The sequence below is a fragment of the Macrobrachium nipponense genome, chromosome 31, assembly GCF_015104395.2.
Source record: "Macrobrachium nipponense isolate FS-2020 chromosome 31, ASM1510439v2, whole genome shotgun sequence".
NCBI lineage: Eukaryota > Metazoa > Arthropoda > Malacostraca > Decapoda > Palaemonidae > Macrobrachium > Macrobrachium nipponense.
In genome coordinates, this window is record NC_061093.1 from 25,550,358 (window position 1) to 25,572,786 (window position 22,429).

The window sequence follows — 22,429 nt, forward strand, 5'->3', positions numbered from 1 at the left end:
CTGACGGCTATCATCAGGGTAACAGTGATTTTCCAAAGAAGCTACAATACTTATATAATGTTTAGTGCAAATGTATTAGGAAAAATTAAAGGTAAAACTAACAATTACATGATATGAAAATCAAGAAAGAAATATGATCTTCATAAAAATGGTTCCTTCAGCTCCAGTGAGACCTGAAGGATTGCTGTGGTAATTTTTAACTATCAACAACACTCAATTTTCTCCAACTTTAGACAATCACTTTTAAAGATAACAATTTATATAACACAAATGAACACAAACAAGATAAAAAATATTACTTACCTAGATCATAAGCATCCATGAAAAACCCTGTGAGACGTATAGGTTTTTCAAGATGATGTATTACTTTCTCCGGAATAAAGATGAGACAGCGGCGATATAAATTGCCAGTGAGAGGATAACTTATCACCTCATTCCAAATAATATTGACAGCCCTCTTGGCTTTGGGATAAGATAAGTTTAGTTTTGAATTTGAAGTAGTTTTGTTTCCTGTGAAGATTGGAAAAAAATAATTGCATCTACCAGAGGGAACTCCTGATTAATCTTTCTTCAAACACAAATATACAAGTTTTACGCACAAGAAAAAAACATTCAAAGGAATTACGGAAGCCTCTTACCATCTGTATCCTTCTCTTCTCTAAACAACTTGGTACAAACAATTAAGCTGTCGCTAACATCTGGGATATTCACCTGTTCTAACATGAGCATCAGATTGTTCATGTATATTTCTGTTACTGATTCTTTGTTGTGCTTTTTTACAATGATGCTTAGGCTCTGGAAAATAAAGTTACAAACTAAAGGTAAAATACAATCCATTAAAATGCAACGTGGAATTAAAAAAATCATCATTCAACATTCCTAAAATCATAGGCCTCCTTCACACTATACATCTCTTACACAATATATTTCTTCTAACAAACATTTTACTGAAGAACGTTTCCTTGGTCAACCCTTTCACTATGATATTACGTGGACTACAGACTTAAATTTTGCAGACAGCAATTTTGTCCTTTTAAGGAATGAGACATGCCCCTCTACTTGGGTAAAATCTGCAGGCTTTCTTTCCTCACCCTAAATAGAATGTAAGACTTAGGCCAAAGGCCAAACACTGGGGCTTATGAGGTCATTCAGCAATGAAACAGAAATTAAGAGTACACAGTATAAGGTTTTGAAAATTGTAAAAGGGGGAAAACACATCGCAGTTGTGTAGAGTATAAAGTAACATGGAAGAAGAGAATATGAATGGAGGTACGTACAGATAACAGAATGAAGGGGGTTGCAGCTAAGGGCCAAAGGGATGCTGCAAAGTACCCAAAGAACCTCAAGTAATGCCTACAGTGACTGTAATAGGATGCACTGATTCCTCACTTTGAAGCTTTACTCTCATATCAGGGGAACTGTACTCAATCAGACAGAAAAGAAATGGAACCTTCATATAAAGCAATATCTTGCACCTAAAATAAAATTTGTTTTAAAAGAAATATTTCTTTAAAAAATTACACCCCATTGTTCATTACAAATCTGTTACTTATAACTAAACAGACCTTATGTCCTCTGCGTATACTGCACACCACTCCTCAACAGCACTGACGTGGCCTTATATGGACCTTGAGGTTGTGAGATATGAAAACTCACATTTTGTGTCCAGCCTTGTATTTGAAAAAACTTCTATTTCTAGAGAAGCTGATATTTTTAGCTAGTATCAATCATTTCCCTTGCATTTGTATATTTTATTACTTTAAAGTATATTGTCTATTTAAAGATTTATGGCTTTTTATGTCCCAATCTCTCTTCTGATAGCATTAAACCACTCTCATATATCCTTGTGTACTAGTAATAGTTGTATTTATAAGAATTTCTAATAAATTGTTACACTGAAATATTTTTCTATTTTTCTGTTTTACTATTTTTCTCCTGACAGATATACAAGGAATATCCCATAAAACATATGTTCTGAGGAAAAAATTAATATAACATGAATACTATACCAATGAGTATGGGCATGTAGATACATACATAGTGCCAGTAGTTGCCAGTTACGAAATTAATCCGTTCCAAAGCGGCCTTGTAACCTGATTTTTTCGTATCTAGAACTACGTTTTACATGTAAATTGCCTAATTCGTTCCAAGCCCTACAAAAACACCACAGTAAATTTTATATTAAGCTAAATTATAATAAGCAATGAAATACAACAATTTGGACCATTGACTGTACCTATAAATAAAGTGTATTAGTGTACAGGGTGCAAGAAATACTGTACGTACATGGTACTGTGGTACGTATGTAGTAAAATGTGGAACCTTACCTTTCGAGTGAGGCGGTGTCTGAAAGTGGGCGACAGAGGAGGAGGGCAAACGGGCATGGCAGAAAAGCATGAACAACTTAACTTAATGAAACACTTTAAAAAATGGTAGAAAACATTACCACTAAACTTTACGAAACACATTAACAAATGGCAGAAAACATTAACACTTCTTGATGATCTCCATCTTTGTCTCCATAGAAAGCATCCTCTTCTTTCCATGAACTTCAGCAACACTCTTGGGACCCATGGGTAATGACGTAAATAATTAAGTTCACACATAACACAATAAAGTAACTTACAGTACAACGAAAGTGAAATCACTAACACGAATTTACGTTAATAAACGAAATCTGTGTGAACGAACGAATTCCAGGTGTTATGATAATGCTGCCGCAAAAAATGGTCAAGGAATGCCTTTACATAGAGGCCTGATGGGACAGGTGCTGACCAATAGGAGAGAAGGATCTTACGGCGGTGATTAGCATCAGGAACCAATGGGAGAGCGGGAGGATGGTGGCGAGTCTACTGAGTTGGCGGCGTGCGAGTTTTAAAATTGTTCTCAGCGGCCCGCGCGAATCTCGGACTTTACCCTTTCGCAACCTGAATTATTTTCATACACAGAAGCATAAAAATCTTTGTCTTTGCCTTCGTAACCTGGATTTTTTGTACGTAGGGACTTTCGTATGTAGGGGTATGACTGTATATAATATTAGCAGGGACTTTGGTTAAGTAGAAATAATAATAAGCCACAGTAATCAGTGGCTAAAGGATCATTATCCTATCATATTATACAATAATATTAGGCACTGTTGGATCAAAGGCCTACTTTCAGTCAAGGTACTATTTGTACTACTTACTTAACCTAATTAAATTTGGCAAATCTTTACAGGTGAAAGAAAATGTCATTACTGTGTATATGTGTTCCTAAAATACAAAACAGGGTAACTGTAGCTACACTAAAATAAACACAATTAAACAAGGAGTACAGTGTTACCCCCATATTTGCAGGGATGTGTACCAGATCCCACCCCCGCCCCCCACGCGAGTAGCTAGAATCCGCAAATAGTTGAAACCCCAATCAAAAACACTTAAAACTGCCTCTTTTGTTAGTTAAAACTCAAGAAAAACCCACTAAAAATGTGTTTAATACCTGGTTTTTAATAGTTTTATCACAGATAGTGCATTTTATGATGAAATTGATAAAAAAAAACAGGAATTTGTGGATATTTCTCATAGGAAATACCCCAAATACGAGAATTTTCCACAAATAATGGGGGTTGTATATGTTCCAAAGAGAAATCAACAAACATGTGAATCCCCAAATCCGGAGTCCGAGAACACAGGGGTTCGCTGTAACTGGTACGATTAAAAACAAAGGGCATTTACCAGCTAACAAAAAATTCCACCCCATTTCTTTTTGCTTAGTTAGCAATACAATTTTACTTAGTATACAAAACACAGGCCTACATATCCTGACACTTTTGAAGTAACAAGAAAGGAGGGCATTAACCCTCACAGTCCTAGTTAATGGATGTTAATGCATGTACCCAGAACCGGGCTAAATTTAAGGATGGCCAATTTTTTTTTAAATCATCAATGTTCATGGTATAAGAATAAATATTCTAAAAAAGTTTCTGTACCTTCCACAGAAAGTTGAAAGAGAATATTTCCCACCCAATGTAGGCCTCTTCCTAAGACAGTCATAAAAATATGTTAATTTTACCAAATATAAGTGTTTTTTATATTTTTTTTTCCATTTTATTTTGTCAAATTATAATCAAAGCTCAGACAATATCATAACAGATTAGAACTAAAATCAGGAACAAATTATGAGTATATTTATTGTAAAATATTTACGACATATCCTTGGATGGGAAGATGTGACAATATTACCCCTTTACCTCCTCAAGCAAGACTGAATCTCTCCCAGCACCCTTGGACTCTCATACAGTGATCTGAAGAGGCTGCCAATAGTGTTAAATGGCACTTAAGACATTTTTTCCTGAAAATTTGTTCAAACTGTATGGCACTAAATCTTGAACATATACTATGTACAGTGGAACCTTAATATACGAAAGTCCCTACTTACAAAAAATCCAAGTTACGAAAGCAAAGACGAAGATTTTTTTGCTTCTGTATAAAAAAATAATTCAGGTTAGGAAAGGGTAAAGTCCGAGATTCGCCCGGACCACCAAGAACAATTTTAAAACTCACGCGCCGCCAACTCAGTAGACTCGCCACCATCCTCCCGCTCTCCTATTGGTTCCTGATGCGAGTCACTGCCGTAAGATCCTGCTCTCCTATTGGTTAGCATCATGCCTCTATGTAAAGGCGTTCCTTGACCATTTTTTGCGGCAGCGTTATCGTAAACACTGGAATTTGTTCGTTCACATATATTTCGTTTGTTAACGTAAATTCGTGTTAGTGATTTCACTTTCGTTGTACTGTAAGTTACTTTATCGTGTTGTGTGTGAACTTAATTACTTACGTTATTAGCCATGGGTCCCAAGAATGTTGCTGAAGTTCACGGAAAGAAGAGGATGCTTTCTATGGAGAACGAAGATGGACATAATCAAGAAGTGTTAATGTTTTCTGTCATTAATAATGTCTTTCGTAAAGTTTAGTGTTAATGTTTTCTACCATTTTTTAATATGCTTCTTAAAGTTGAGTGTTCATATTTTCTGCCATTTGTCCTCCTCCTCTGTCGTTACTTTCGGAGCCTCACTTGAAAAGTAAGGTTCCACATTTTACTACATATGAACGTACATGTACGTAAAGAATTTCTTGTACCATGTACACTAATATACTATATTTACAGGTACGTACTACAATAAAGGTTATGTTAGGTTATTGAATGGTCCAAATTGTTGTATTTCTTTGTTTATTGGTCAATTTAGCTTTATTATAAAATTTACTGTGATGTTTTTGCAGGGCTTGGAACAAATTAGGCAATTTACATGTAAAACGTAGTTCAAGATACGAAAAAATCAGGTTATGAAGGACATTTCGGAATGGATTAATTTTGTATCCTGAGGCACTACTGTATATATGTTACCTGGACTTTATCACAAATCTATGTTTAAACTGTATACTATGTACATATGTTACCCATCCACAAAGGGTTAACTTTATCCCCCAAAAAAGTATAATAAAGAATTAAAACACTAACCAAAATCTGGTTACTTCTACCACTACAGAAAGAGTATTGCTTGTTGACACTGAGATTCCCTTTAGCAATGAGTGTAAACCACTGGGAGAACCATGGGAGATCACGCCAGTTTTTGTATTGTGCATGACTGCCGTAAATAACCAGTTACACTAGAATAATTGCTAAAAATTCTTTAAAAAGTTTTACATTGTGTATACTGATCACTGTACAGTTCTTTCTGATACATCATGATAGTACTTAATGGAAAATAGCAGCTCATATCTTTACAGTCTGTGGAAATAAATTGTCAATCCAGCTTATGCTGATATGCCATAAATAAAAATGGATATGAGACATTGAATAGTAGAGTTTCCTTCAAGTGAACTCTCCGAAAAGTGAATAAATTATATTACTTAATATTAAACAAGGTGACTTACCTTGAGAGTATAAAACATAAAATCCTGACATTCTATTTGTTCTTTCAAATTTTCTATACATTTCTGGTGATCATAATTATCTGATATGAGTTCATCCAACAAGGCCTGAAAATTAAAAAAAATTTATCATGAGAAGTAGAGTAATACTATAGGACATCACATATTTATATCCATCACCAAAGTGAATCAGATGTATATACATAACAATTTCTTGTCTGAAGAAAAGTTTTGTCTAAGAACTGATTTGGGAATTTCTTAATAAAATCTCAAAAACTCATTTTTACTTACTTGTAACCTCTGAGCTGGAAAACTACGGCCTCCTTCAGTTTTCTTACGGACTGGGCGTCGGTTTTTTCCCCGCTTTCATTAACTTTATTATTGTTGACAAGGCAGCTGTTCTTTTAAATGGCACCTGTTTATAATTTGATTAACATTATTCATTACAATAAATCAATTTGCAACAAAGCCAGTGGGATGGACAACCTAATGTCTTTAGCCCAGGCCTAAAGAACACATGAAAAGGGTACAATGGGAAAACAAGTTACCAGAGTAATGAAACAGAAGCAAAGGGAGAAGTCAAAACTTTAGCAACAGTAAAAGTGACAAATATAATTCCAATAAACTACCGTATATTTCGGCGTATAAGTCGACCCTTTAAGCCCCAAAAAAATCATGCCAAAATTAGGGGGTCGACTTATCTATCGGTAACAAAAAGTGAATCTTTATTATTTTGGCATATTGGTACAGGAATCCAAGCTTTACAGTTGGCTAATAATAATGACAGCCTTGTTGAGGTAACTATGTATGTAAATACCAGTATTAAAAATATTTCACACTGTAATACGGCAATAATAATGCATTAGAACATCCATTACCTTAAATTAAATAAAAGTAACTTGAAGAAACCCCAATCGCACAGCAAGTGTAAACATTGCATAGCCATTTGTAGTACAGTAATTGAGAAGGATGCGTTGGCTCTGACAGTTTTGTATTTACCGGGATATTGTTCAAAAACATTTATGGTATGAAATCTTTATTTATCACTTTAAATAAAATAAAAAAAAAAAAATTTGTATTTAATAGTAAATATGTATTAAAAATCCTTCAAAATGACTTGAGTCATCGTCACTTGAATTAAACAATCTATCAAACAAATTATAATTCACGGTTATATCATAAGGATCCTAGTTTGAATCTGGTGAATCAACTGCAGGTTCGTTTTCCCTCAAATGAGCCTGTTTATGCCATAGAAGAACCAATGGTCAAGGAATATTCCAACACAATAATAGAATACCGGCACGTCGTTTTAACAACAAAACCCAATCAAAACATTAACTTGAGTGGCAGTTTTTACATACATATATACGTAGGCTATTATGCAGCGTTAGTTAGCGCTTTGTTTCTTTACATTACACTCGAGTAACGTATCTTTCGTTTCGTCATTTCTAATCATATTTGCCTGTATTTATCTTTTATATATTACACAGATTTGTTAATATACCGAGTATATTACCTGTATTTCTTATGGTAAGTAGAGCAACATATGTACCGTAATAACATTCAGGTTAGTTTATATGATACGTTTTACCCTGCTGCTTATTTTGAGCGTACGGTTGGCCTCACATTTTATAGGTCGACTAATATACCAGATATTAGTTAAAATCATAAAAATTTACTCAGAATTGGGGGGTCGACTTATCTTCCGGTCGACTTATACGCGAAATATACGGTACTCACAAGGTTCCTTGTGTGGTTTACTTTAATAGTACTCAATAGTGTATTCTTTAGTCCATGCTGTATTGAGTCCTGCCCTTTACTTTTCTCTAATTTCTTTCTTTTGACCTCTCATATAATCCCTATCAAATAATAAACCTGAGAAAATACTTCACTCAATAAACATTTCTCATTACATTTTTAATGTATTTTAGAGATAATAATTGCTTGCAAATGCTATCATAATATATAGTTAAACAATTTTCAAGTATTACAGTAAATATTACGCTCTTTCAATTCTGGATTTTCCCAAGGAAAGTTTGTTTGTTTTTATTATGGTATTTTAATATATGCTTCATCTACAACATGAGGAAAATGGTATAGTTGTCCCAGCTCACTTATTGTGAGGGGTGAATACTGTAATGTGGATGAAAACATGAACAAACTGCCAGACAGCCTGAGCAGCTATGGTGAAATTATAAAATATGTATAAAATATGTAATCATACATCACTTTTGCATGACCTGGATATTGTTGGTGTGAATGTCGAAAATATAATCAACAACAAATTTCAGGTTTTGGGAACAAATTAGTTAATGAATTTCATTACTCTCCAATGATTTCAATTATCCCAATAATAAAGTTTTTAAAAAACTGTAATTTAATGGTAAAAATATGACATTTTCTAAGACAATTTGAATTTTTCATAGCTACAAACCTGAGGTCTTAACAATAGGATAATTTCTAGCGCCTAGCTGGATCGGTTAAAAACCAGATGAAAGCAAGGAATCTCGTGATATCTGGCAATGCATGCGTAGATCGGGTGAAGAATGATCGAAGACCATTCACCTACGACAATGCGTCAGTCTTTCCCAACTCAGGATGTCTTAACACACAGAGGGGCGGCTAGAGGCGGGCAGGATACTGTTGAGACCTCAGGTTTGTAGCTATGAAAAAGACAAATTGTCTCAGAAAATTTGTCATTTGTTCATACGCGAACAAACCTTCGGTCTTAACAATGGGATAGTCCAGCAAAATCACTTAATTTGTACAAACAGTATGTGAGCTAATGTGTTCATATGTATTTTTTTGTGCATTATGCATTACAGTACTATTTGCAAAATATATGTTTATATGCCTGTATGATTACAAGCATAAAGTTTTTCATGTCATGTGTCATAGCATAACTCATAAAAATTTGTCTCACAATTTCACTTGAAATGTGTACAATAACTGTTGTGTCTTTTGAAACTAACCACCTGGTTATCAATAATCACATTTTGAGTTATGGAGGGACACCATCCTGCACATATTTTTTTACTCTCTCTCTCTCTCTCTCTCTCTCTCTCTCTCTCTCTCTCTCTCTCTCTCTCTCTCTCTCTCTCTCTCTCTCTGTGTCTAACAATAAACTTTAGAAAGTAAAAATGATGGTGGGGACAGAGAGGTAAAAAGATCAAATGGCAACATGGAAAGCAAAAAGGCTTTAAGCAATGCAGATTAGCTTAAAGGTTACCTCAATGAATCTTTAGTAGTGCTGATAATGTGCCATACAAATCAAGCTTAAGGCCTAAACAACTTATTAAAAGAAATTTGACAAGGGTTTTAACAGAGTAATAAAAGATGGGATTTATCTACCTCTTAAAATGTGCATTCTGGTAAAATCAACTGATACATAAAAATCATACATAGACAATAATTATAAGAATACTACACCTATAAGTATTTAGAAACTGCACTGACCTTCATGTCTTAGAAGACTAATTAACTTTTCAAATGCTTCATTGTATCTTTCATATAACCACTTATTAAATTTGTTACTTGCTGTCATCAGGTCATCTGAAATGAGAAACATGGAGATATATTTCTACAAACATTCATACACAGAAATCAATAAAAAAAAAAATAACCCTGGTATATCTATCTTAGTACTATGTGTTGTATACAAAGCTTTAGAATTACTTGAGGGAGTTAATTACCAAGCTATTCAGGGTTCATTCTGATGGTTGAAAATCATCATGTTAATAACAGGTACTCAATTCAGTATATAGCTCTATAGCTTCTGCTTACCCTATTTCTTAAAAAATCCTAGCAGTTGAATGCCTGTGCAGTTTTTGATCCCAAGTACTTGTATTTATTTGAAACACCAGAAACCAAATTTGTCACCATGGAACATACATTGCCCAGACTGGATAATGACTTGGGCATTGGTATAAATCTTCTCTAGGTTAATGAGGTAAATGATGACGAGTGCAGCTAGCTCATCACCTGCCATTTGAGATAACTGCCCTTCTCAAGAAAGAGTCCAGAACTTTCTTTCTCTGTATCTTTTCCCAATTCTATGTGAGGTCAATGTTTCTGACAGCTTACCCCCATCTGGCTCGGTCAAACATGTTGTCCTATGACAATTGTTTACCTCTCAGACCTTTAACTACAGAAAGAGTCCAGAATATATGACTGAAATCACTCAAAAAAGCATGGGAAATGAAGATTAACATCTCCAGCAACTTCAGCCACAGACATCAGACTTAAAATGTTATTGTTATGATACAATAAAGTTTGTTCATACTTACCTGGCAGATATATATATAGCTGTATTCTCCGACGTCCGACAGAAAACTTTCCCACAAAAAAAACTCCCGGCACAGTGGGCGGGGGGCCAGGTGGTTAGTACCCATTCCCGCCGACGCTGGGAGGCGGATATCAGGAATCATTCCCATTTTCTATTCAGATTTTTCATACCACTGTCCCCTGAGGGGAGGTGGGTGGGTACTTTAATTATATATATCTGCCAGGTAAGTATGAACAAACTTTATTGTATCATAACAATAACATTTTGTCATGAAACTTACCTGTCAGATATATTATATAGCTGAATCCACCATTGGAGGTGGGAAGGGACAGAATAGAAGGATTTAGGAAACACCTCAAGTGCAGATGATTGACATCTTGATTCCTTACCTGTTAGCATAGCTGACTTCTTGATTACTGTCACCGAACACAAGTCTGCTTTTGCTTTACTAGAGTTGCCAACAAGGTAGTGACCTGTGTAGTTGGTGCGCTCTAGATGATCTGTCAACGGGGGCGTGACCACAATGTGACTAGACCATATTGACCATACTGTGAGGGCAACGAAGCTAAAAAACCACCACCTGACCTAACCTATCGAAGTTAGTCCCATAACTTCTAGGCTAAAGAAAGGGAAAGCGCCTCAAGCAACCAACCCTTCAACCATAAACCAACACCAAAATTAAAAAGCACACCTACCCCTTTTCTATAGGATAGTATTTGTGCTGCTCCCTGCCCCCAACACCATTTCTGCGGATATGTATGGTCCTAGCGACTCGCAGTTCTCATATGCCGTCTTCACATCCCGCAGGTAATGTGAAGCAAACACAGAGTTGCTTCGCCAAAAAGTAGCGCTAAGATATCATTAAGTGCCATATTCTTTTCGAAATGCCATTGAAGTCGCAACAGCTCTCACTTCATGGGCTTTTATTTTCAAAAGCTTCATATCACCATCCGAGCAGGACGCATGGGCCTCCCTGATGGTGCTCCGTAAAAAGAATGCCAGTGCATTCTTCGACATAGGAAAGTCGGGGGTTCTCTTTAAAACGAACCAAACACCATAAGTTCTCAGAAGACCCCGACAATCTTTGGTCTTTTGCATGTAAAAATTTGAGAGCCCTGACAGGGCACAGGACTCTCTCTGGCTCTTGTCCGATGAACTCTGTTAACCCCTTGATTTCAAAGGTGGGCCAGGGGTTAGATCGGTTCTCATTCTTCGCTAAGAAATTAGGATCCAAGGAGCACACTGCACTGTGTCCTCTGAAACCCACATCTTTACTAATTGCCTGAATTTCACTAACCCTCTTTGCCGTGGCAAGAGCAGTTAGGAAAATCGCCTTTCTAGTAGTGTCTCTACAATGAGGCAGCATGCAGAGGTTCAAAGGGAGCCGACATCAAGAACCTTAGAACTACATCAAGGTTCCATGATGGAACCTTCGGTTGTAGTACTTTGGTTGTCTCAAACGATCTCAAAAGATCGTGAAGATCTTTATCATTTGTCAGGTCTAATCCTCTGTGGCGGAAGACAGCTGACAGCATACTCTTGTATCCTTTTTATTGTGGGCACTGCTAGTTTGTCCACATTTCTCAAATGCAGGAGAAACTCAGCGATTTGGTTCACAGAGGTCGTGGAGGAGGAAAATACCTTTCTTCCTACACCATCTCCTGAAGACAGCCCACTTCGACTGATAAACTGCTCGAGAGGAAGCTCTTCTCGCATTGGCAATAGCCTCTGCCACTGATCTTGAAAAACCTCTCGCTCTGGCCAACTTCTTGATAGTCTGAACGCAGTCAGACTCAGAGCGGAGAGGTTTCCGTGGTCACCTCTCGAAGTGGGGCTGTTTGAGAAGATCGACTCTCTCTGGCAGGGTTCTCGGGAAGTCTACCAGAAGAGACATGACCTCCGTGAACCAATCGCTTGAGGGCCAAAAGGGGGCGATCAGAGTCATTCTCGCTCCTGGCGACGCCGCAAACTTCCTTGTTACCTCTCCTAAGAGTTTGAACGGGGGGAAAGGCGTACACATCCATCCCCGTCCAGTCCCATAGGATGGCATCTACCGCTGCTTGTTCCGGGTCGAGAACTGGAGAGCAATATATCGGAAGCCTCTTCGTTTCGAGGTTGCGAAGAGGTCGACTAGCGGCCGTCCCCACAACTTCCATAGCTCTTGACAACACTTCTAGATGTAGGGTCCATTCTGTGGGAAGCATCTGATGTCGACGGCTTAAAGATCCGCTGAAACATTTTGAATTCCTGAAATGAACCTTGTCAGGATCACTATGTTTTGAGCTTTCGCCCATAGAAGGATGTCTCTCGCTATCACGAACAGTGATCGAGAGTGTGTCCCCCCCTCTTTTATGTAAGCGAGAGCCGTGTGTTGTCCGAGTTGATCTGGACAACTCGGCCCACCAATCGTTCTTCGAAGAACTGAAGAGCCAACCGAATAGCCTCCAATTCTTTTAAGTTTATGTGCCAGGACCTCTGTTCCCCTCTCCAGAGGCCTGACACTTCCTCCTTTCCTAGTGTTGCTCCCCAACCCACCATGGAGGCGTCTGAGAACAACACTAGGTCGGGGCTCAAAAGCTTGAGGGACATCCCTTCCGAGAGTATGGTCGGATCTTGCCACCACTTCAGATGATCCTTGACCGCTTTTGAGATAATCAAAGTCGAGTCTAGATTCTTGTCTTTCCAGTTTTCTGCCATAAAAAACTGGAGTGGCCTGAGGTGCAACCTCCCCAGGGAAACAAACTTCTCCAGCGAAGAAATGGTTCCCAGCAGACTCATCCATTCCTTCGCCGAGCATGTTTCTTTCCCTAACGAAGGCTAACACTTTCTCTAAGCATCTCTGCTGACGTTCCTTTGATGGAAAAGCTTGAAAAAGCCGCTGAATCCATCTGAATCCCCAGATACACGATGGACTGCGTGGGGATCAGATGGGACTTCTCGTAATTTACTATAAGGCCCTGGGCCTTCGTCAGCTGTAATGTCGTCTGAAGGTCCTCCAGGCACCTTGACTTCGAAGGCGACATGATTAGCCAGTCGTCCAGGTAGAGCGAGACTCTTATCTTCGATAGGTGAAGCCATTTCGCCACATTCCGCATGAGGAAAGTAAAAACCATCGGCGCCGTACTCAGACCGAAGCACAGAGCCTGAACGGAAAGACCTGCCCTTTTAAGAACGAACCTCAGGAACTTCCTTGATTGGGGATGGATCGGGTCGGACAGTGGGAAATAAGCGTCTTGAAGGTCCAATGACACCATCCAATCCCACCCCTGGTCTCAAGGCCCCTAGCACAGACTGAGAAGTTTCCATCCTGAATTTTTCTTTCTTTACAAAAATGTTAAGTCTGCTGACGTCTAGGACAGGTCTCCATCCCCCAGACTGCTTCGGAACCAGGAATAACCTGTTGTAGAAGCCTGGGGAATCCAGCATCAGGACTTCCTCTACGGCCTTTCTTTTCCAACATTTGATCTAGAAGGTCGAGTAAGATCTGTGCTTCTCTGACTGGTATGCGGGCGACAGGTCTATCGGCTTCGTGCTCAAAGGAGGCGCAGAGAGGAAGGATCTTGTATTCCTCTCTCGATCACATCTAGGGTCCAGGTATCCGCCCCTATCGTCCTCCATGCCTGAGCAAATAAGGTGAGTTCTCGCACCTACAGGTGCCTTGAAGGGCAGAAACGTCAATTTTTTTCCTTTCTTGATAGAAGAGATCTAACCTCTGAAGGACCCCCCTTCCTCTCGAAGAACCTCTAGAGGAAGGTGCTCCACGAAAGGGCTTAAATTTCTTCTTGGGTGCTGGAGCTGTTGAAGTAGAAGCCTGAGGAGTAGGTTCGTCTGGAAGATTGAGTCAAGAGGTCCCTTGTTGCTTTTTCTTGCAAGTTTACCGACAGATCCTTAATCATGGACTGCGGAAATAGGTGCATAGAGAAGGGGGCGAATAATAACTCCGCTTTCTGAGCGGGAGAAACTGCTTTCGCCGCAAAGCTACAATAGAGAGCTCTCTTCTTTAGTAGACCTGTAGCAAAATGAGATGCTAACTCATCAGAGCCATCCCTTACTGCTCTATCCATACAAGCTAATACACTCGAAAGCTCTTCCAGCGAAATCGAGTCTTGACTCCTCGATTGTACATCAAAGCCCCGAGGCACCAATCTAAAAAGTTAAACACCTCTAGCGTCTTAAATAACCCCTTGAGGTGATGATCAGTCTCCGTCATTGTCCAGGAAACCTTAGCCGATGACAAATAAGACCTCCTTGGAGCGTCCACCAAATTGGCGAAATCTCCTTGAGAAGAAGACGGTGCTTTCAATCCTGCTTCTTCTCCTGTTTCGTACCAGATCCCAGCTCTCCCTTTCAGTCTAGATGGAGGAAGTGCAAACGAAGTCTTCCCTGTTTAACCTTCCTTGAATCCATCCAATCCTGGACTCTCTTAAACGCTCTCTTCGCAGAGAGCGAAGTGGCCATCTTAACGAAGCCAGGGGCCTTCCTGGCCTTCGATGAGCAAATTGTGAAGGTGGAGAGCAAGGAACGGGCGCTTGAAAATTATCTGGGAACAATTTCTTAAGTAAATCCGTCAACGTCTTATAGTCTGACGACGCTGACGCATTGGTTCGTCATCATCAGTAGGGCAGCGATCACTAGACGAATCCTTCTCTCGGTCATCAGCGCCCTTCAAAGATCGCGATGACTTCGACACTTTAACATGAGAAAACATCCTGACGTTTCGGACTCAACTGTTGATCGTCCTGGAAAGCGTCCCGATATGCAAGGCGCCGCGCGTTCTGAGAAGCGTCCTGCAGAGCGTCCTGATGTGTAGGACGCCGTGCGTCCTGAACAGCGTCAGCTCGACCGTCTTGCTGAGCGTCATGATGTGTAGGACGCCGTGCGTCCTGAACAGCGTCATCTGGAGCGTCTTGACGAGCGTTCCGCGCGTCTTGAAAAGCGTCTTCTCGAGCGTCCTGGTAAGCGCTTCGTTGCTTAAGACGCCGAGCGTGATCATCAACATGCAAAGCTTGAACTTCCGTATTGATCCTTGAGCGTTCTCGGCCTTTTGACAAAGACGCCGGCCAGCCTGTGCGACAACTCACGTCGCTGTCAAATTCGTCTCTCCTAGACGCCCTTTCATGAGGAACGTAATCACGTTCTCTAATGCGTCGGCTACTAGGAGGAGACTCAAAGGCCGAAAAACGCGGAGGAGGAGCCGGGGACTGCCTAGTCCTCTTAACAGGCAGCCACTATCCTTCCTTCGATGACTAGTTTCTGCCTCCTTTCTCTCAAAAAAGGAGGCTAACTGTCCTCTGCATTTCCCAAAGCATTTTCCTTGAAGGGGAAAGTTCTCGATCAGGAGAAGGAATCATCCTGTGCGAGGAAGATGGGCGAGGGGATGTCCTTTCCTTCAACTCAGGAACATGGCTTAGAGCGACTTGGACGCTCGAAAGAGTCCTCCCCTGATGAAATCTTGTTCCTTTTCTGTGGCGGAAAAGCTTCAAAATCTTCAGGTGATGAATCTATGTAATGATCAGAAGGACGTGAAGCGTTCCTCTTCTCTGAAACCTCTCTTAAGAGGGCGACAAGGGCGACGCCGCTTGTGCGACACCTTGCGCCCCTGCCGCTCTCCCCCTGAGAGGTCTTCCGAGCTCCCAACCTCGGCGAGGAGAGGGAAGTCTCGGAAGAAGAGAAGCACTCTTTAACTATTCGTGCCCGTGCACGAACACCGGCAGCCTGAGATTCGTCCTCAGTTTCTGCCGAAGGGACGTCAGACCGGTCATTAGATCCCGTAACCCTCCTTCGGCTTTCGGCTTGCCCTCTCCCTAAGGCCTGGGAGTCCGGCAGGGGCCTAGGCCTAGAGGCATTATGGGACCGATCTGACCCCCCTTCCACACTAGATGCACTAACACTTTTATCACAATTCACATTTGACTGTAGAGCAATCACTTTAGATTCCAAGGCGCGAATCGACTCCATGATCGTAAATAATACGCTTCCTTCTGCAGACACTTCCTGATTGTTCGGAGGCAATACAACAGGATCAGGTTGAATTACATCTACAGGAGGATTTAATGGAGATACAATTCTACCTTGACTTCTACTCACAGAAGCACTCCTAGAGGAAGACCTCCTGATTCTATCACGCTCAAGCTTTCTCACGTAAGAATCATATGCCTTCCATTCAATTTCAGTCAATTGCTCACACTCGATGCATCTATCATTCAACATACATACATGACTACGACATTTCGAGCACACTGAATGAGGGTCTACCGAAGCTTTCGGCAACCTCACCTTACATTCATGCACCTTACACACCCTGAAGCTAGCAGAGCTAGATCCAGACATCGTAATCAAAGAAAAGTCAAAGCCAAATCCAAATCAAATCCACTATCACGTATGCCAAGCCAACAAGCCAAATCAAAACCAAAAGTCAATCAGAATACTCAAGTTAACACAAGAAGTTTCAAAATCCTAGGCGGAGGTCTGTAAACAGTTGTTTACCGACCAGCGACAGAGAAAAATCTGAATAGAAAATGGGAATGATTCCTGATATCCGCCTACCCAGCGGCGGGGGGAATGGGTACTAACCACCTGGCCGCCCACTGCGTGTGCCGGGAGTTTTTGAAATTCTGTCGGACGTCGGAGAATACAGCTATATATATATCTGACAGTAAGTTTTTCATGAACAAAACACTATATTTTTCTTGTAACCTGATTGTAGTGAAAGTCTAATCTTACTACAATGACCCACAGGGATTAGATATTCACTTTTCAAGCTACTGCAAAACTATATTCTCAGCCTCATCCTATAGGAGGTATAAATGTGGGCAAAAAGTCTGCAGAAGTTGGTCTCAACAATCCCATCCTCTTCAGGTAAGTGGAGAGAGAGAGAGAGAGAGAGAGAGAGAGAGAGAGAGAGAGACCTGCTTGTCATAACTTCAAATTCCTAACCAAGGTCATCTTTAAAATGGTCTGCTGGGGATGACAACTGCTGCTACATTATTCCCTGTGCCTCTTGATTAGCAGACAAAAAGCTAGAAAATCTCATTTGTCCAATTTTGTCTGACTATAATGACATATGGATTACATGCTTACATCCAAAACAAAGCTTTTCTAACTTCAGCAGCGTTCAGTTTCCACCCTTACTTGACCTGAAAAACCATTTTTTTACCCGAGTGCTTTATAATCAAGCTATCTCCTAATTGGGATGACGATACCAGGCTGACCATTGAGTTGTTAAGCTACTATGACCAGATCTAATGTCACTACACTGCCAGTAATGACTGGCTTCCTTATGGTTATTAATGCCTAACTTAGTTCACATAGCAGTTATAGGTTCTATTCCTGAGGGGTACTCTCCAAACAAAGTTGACCTTTCCTGGTCTTCCCTTTTTCTTTTGTTGCTAGGCTTCAACAAGCAGCAGCTCATTTGTCTAGACCAATTCTAAGATATTAGTAGTTTTTGTGCCTCTCCACCAGAGCCAACTAAAGGTGGAGTCCATGACTTCTAGAAGGATGTTGACAGCTGCCCTGATAGCTTTAGGATCAACCTGAACACTTCCCAGCCCAGCTGTCAGTAATATTCAACCATTTTAACATACAGTCAAACCTCAGTCTTCGTACACCTCTTTTCATACATTTCGGTTTTCGTAGACTATTTTCTATGAAATTTTGTCTAGGTTATCATATGTTTCCTCGGTTTTTGTACACTTGAAAACGCTCCATCTGGGGCCCAGCATGTGACAAATTAAGAAAGAACTCATAGCTATGTGTTGGAGGAAGTTGCAGGCCGATCTCAGTGAGAAAATGCCTACAACCAGCAGTTGTCAGTGAATTTAAGGCCAGCAGAAGCTGGTTTGAAAAATTAAGAAAACAAATGGGCATACATAATGTGCCTACTTCATGGACTAAGGACATGTTTGCAAAGTGGAACAATGTAAAAACTTTTGTGGAAAATTATCATCCTCTGGACAGTTTTGTTGTGCAACAGGGGTCCAGTAATTCTCAAGCTAGTCCTAGTGCCAGTAAAAAACGAAGCAGGGAAGCAACCTCAGACAGTGCCAGTAAAACATGAAGAAAAGTAACCCCAAATTAGTCACAGGTACCTGAAGTCCTTGTGGAGGGAGATTCCCCTTATTGTTTGGAAGGGGAATCTCCCTCCACAAGGACTTCAGGTATCTGTGACTAATTTGGGGTTACTTTTCTTCATGTTTTACTGGCACTGTCTGAGGTTGTTTCCCTTCCTTGTTTTTTACTGCCACTAGGACCAGCTTGAGAGTTACTGGACCCCTGTTGCACAACAAAACTATCCAGAGGCATTTGTTTCTGGTGTTTCTGTAAAATTTGCCTAAAGTTAAACACAGTACTGTCCTCCCCCCTCTCCCCTCCTCTCCATCCTCCATTTGCTGACAAGTGTTTTCCATAAAGAGTAAGAGTGATGTTAAATGTTCATTTATTAACTTCATAAGTCAATTATGTATATTTATTTCTCACTGTTTTCTGTATGTAAAACTGTTTAATCCCTATAAAAATGATATTGTTAGAATACAATACAGTTTTGTACATACTTACCCGGCAGATATATACTTAGCTTATGTCTCTGACGTCCGACAGAAATTCGAATTTCGCGGCACACGCTGCAGGTAGGTCAGGTGATCTACCCCCCTGCCGCTGGGTGGCAGGAATAGGAACCATTCCCGTTCTAGAACCAGATTTTCTCTTCCACCTGTCTCCTGAGGGGAGGCTGGGTGGGCCATTCATCGTATATATCTGCCGGGTAAGTATGTACAAAACTTTATTGTATTCTAACAATATCATTTGGTACATGCAACTTCCCCGGCAGATATATTCTTAGCTGATTGACACCCTTGGTGGTGGGTAAGAGACAACTATTTACTGAATAGACAGGTAAACAACATACGTTGTAGGTAATAAATAAATAAAACCTTAGTTCCTACTTGTTCAGGCGGAAGATTCCATGGCTAATGCCTAGGAATCTGCTTCGCCTCAAGAGCCTCAGCGAGGATGTGACCTATGGCTAAGAGTTCTTGTGGGTCTGTCGGTGGGGTCTTATCCATTTACTCGACAGAGCCTCTTACATGACAATATGCCTATGCCTAGTGGCATAATTAAGGAGCACAACACCGATCCCGATCACCTGATCCTAACACGAGGGTTAGTGCTTAAGTTGAAAAGAGTTATCCCCAAACTCCTTTCAAACAACCCAAAGAAAAACACGACGTTAAATAAAATTTAACTCACTAGTTAAGGATCAGTATCGGCTCCCTATCCCAGCAATGTATCCGCAGACACGTATCAACCAAGAGAGAAGGATCTCTCGTAGGTTATCTTGACATCCTTCGGATATGGGAAGTCAACACAGAGTTGCATCTCCCGTATGTGACAGCTAATATGTCCTTATGACATATTGTTAAGGAAAGAACAAGAATTCGGAAAAGCTCGCACTTCATGCGCTTTTAATTCTCAGCTGTTTGAAGGAATCATCAATGCACTTGTCAAGTGCTTAGGAGATCACATTGTCTCAAAGAAGGCCAGGGCATTCTTTGATATAGATCTCTTCTGGGTGAAGCCTGGAGCCTGGCTAGCGCTTCGTGCCTGGCAGGCGCCTAGCGCCTCGCGCCTGGCTGGAGCCTTGCGCCTGAATGGCGCCTAGAGCCTGGCTGGAGCCTCGCGCCTGGCTGGCGCCTGATTGGCTCCTCCCTCCTGGCTAGCGCCTGGCGCCTGGCTGGAGCCTTGCGTCTGGCTGGAGCCTTGCGTCTGGCTGGCGCCTTGCGCCTGGAGCTTGGCAGAAGACTTCATGATTACTGTCTATGAGTCTGCATGCCTCAAGAGTTTCAGCGAGGTAGGGACCTATGACTGACAAACCCTTCTGGATCATGTCAATGGGGGCTAGCCCTCTTACACGACAGAGCCTTCTCGGATCGTGCCAATGGGGCTGACCCACTTACATGGCAGAGCCTTACCTGTATCATATCAATGGGGACTAGCCCTCTTACATGACAGAGCTTTAGGTTTCTCTTTACTGGAAGGAGCCTTGCGCCTGGATGGATCCTCAATCCTGACTGGAGCCTAGCCTTGAAGGAGCCTGGCACCTGGATGGCGCCTGGCTGGCTCTAGAGCCTGGCTGGCTCCTAGAGCCTGGCTGGCGCCTCGCGCCTGGCTTGGCTCCTCCACACTTGCTGGAGCTTCGAGCTTGGAAGAGTCTCTAGGCTGTCTGGCGATGTCCACATCGGACACTCTTATATCTGTCCGATTTGTTCGCCTCTGGCGCATTTGCGCCAGGTTGGAGGCCCGCTCCTTCTCAGTATCCGACCATGACAGAGTTCCTTGGAACTGTCCGCCTCTGGCGTTTTTCGCCTGTATTGGCATTTGGCGCCTGGCTGGCGCTACATTGTCCGAGAGTCCTGAACAACCACATAGTCTATCAGGAGACTGGAGAAGGGTGGAAGAAATTCTTCCCCTTTGAGCTTTTGGCCCCTGGCAAGGGGAGGTGATTGTAGTCAGCTACATCCAGTAGATGACAGGATATCTAACAATACGAGAGAGAAGAGTCTTCCTCCGAGGAGGATCCTTCGTGAATATTTCCTTTGCTAACGAGATCTCTTCTTACATGTTGATGAGGTTCCTCGTTGCAGAATCTTCCCTATCCTTGCCCGAAGGAAGGGAAGGAGTCTGGAAGTCGAAGGAGACTCCGAGCTGAAATTTTGCGGAACCCTGATTTCTAGCTCTTATTGTATCCTTCTGAATACCTTCTGGGAAGCATTTCGAGTCCTCATCGCACCCCGAAGACTCTGTAGGCAAACGTTTAAACCATCTCTTCTTCTGTAGATGAAAAAGTAAGTACCCTGCCTGGGCAACGAAACTTCTATCTGAAAGCGTTGCGTCAGGAATAGAGGGTTTTAGTTCTTTTGCCAGACATACTATGCTGGCAAGAACCCATTGCCGAGTCTCCATTGAATCTGATGCGAGATTCCAATGCACAAAAAATTCAATTGTCTTCTTGGTCGTTTAGGGCTAAGAGAAACAAAGAATTCCTTCATAAACTTTCTCAAAGAAGTTTGATGAGGAGCAGTTCCATTTTGTCGGAACACGGAATCTGTGGCCACAAAAAGATCCCATTCAAAGTACATGATATCCTACTCTTGTCGTATTGCGGTATCGTATAAGATCCCGAAGATCTTAATCTTCTGTTATCTCTAATTCCCCTTGTAGAGAGAGAGTATAGCCTTTTACTGCGTTCTTTGATAGCGGATATATACCTAGGTGATTCTTCCCTCTGAAAGTGAAGAAAGAACCTCGCTATGTGGTTCACAGAGGTATCGGAAGAGGACAGTTTCCTCATTCCATCTAGCACGATCTGCAGCAATTCTATGTCTTAGCCATGATATGTCATTTACCTTGAAAAATCCTCTCATTCATGTCTTCTGGTCAGTCTGCACGCGGACAGACTCAGAGTGGAGAGGTTTTTCAGGTCTATTTATAATAGATTCTGATAGAATACAGATACGCTCTTGGAAAAGCCTTACGAAACATGCTGTGAGAAGAACGTTACTTCTGTGAATCCAACCTCTCTAAGGCCAAAATGAGGCATTCATCCTCTCTTCCTTTGACGCCCATTTATCTTAATATCTGTTAAGAATTTAAAACTAGGGGAAAAAAGACTAAAGTTTATTCCCCTTCTTTAAATTAAAGATGTCGTATATTGCTACCTCTCTTGGTTCGAGGAAAGGAAGCAGTCTATAGGAAGCCTGTTCGTCTTCTACCTTGCGAAGAGATCTATGAAGAGGACTTTCCGCAGGTTCTCAAACTCTTTTCAATAAATGTTAGACATACGTTAACAGTTATTATCTTCGATCGAGAAGGTTCTCACGGACAGGCAAAATCTTGCATCGAACCTCTTAAGGATCGTTACGTTCCGTGTCTGTTCCCAAACATAGGTTCTCTTTTGTTAACGCGAACAGGGGCGAAAAAAGAGATTCTCGATGCTCTTTGCGATATGAGAGAGTCGTGGAATTGGCCTAAGTGATTAAAATAAATCATTTCATCATTCCTTGTAAGCGACCCCTTTCCGATTAAATGGGTAACGAAATCAGGCAGGAACGAATCTTGCCGTTACCGAGCCTCCGAGAGGCTACTGGTTTGTTTGTTTGTTTGTATGGTGTTTTTACGTGACTTCCGAACCACGTCGAGAGTGAACTTCTATCACCAGAAATCCACATCTCTCACTCCT

General features: G+C 41.1%; 1 protein-coding gene across 1 annotated transcript in view; it reads right to left on the reverse strand.

Annotated features, from left to right (window-relative positions):
• LOC135206790 (nucleolar complex protein 4 homolog) overlaps positions 1–22,429 on the reverse strand; it is a 79,408-nt gene that overhangs the window by 16,673 nt on the left and 40,306 nt on the right. Inside the window, exons 3-7 of the mRNA XM_064238285.1 lie at positions 9,366–9,461; positions 6,201–6,250; positions 5,913–6,017; positions 639–795; positions 304–510 (exon numbers count right to left, since the gene is read on the reverse strand). Coding sequence (XP_064094355.1) covers positions 304–510; positions 639–795; positions 5,913–6,017; positions 6,201–6,250; positions 9,366–9,461 — 615 coding nt within the window. The remainder of the gene's footprint in view (positions 1–303; positions 511–638; positions 796–5,912; positions 6,018–6,200; positions 6,251–9,365; positions 9,462–22,429) is intronic.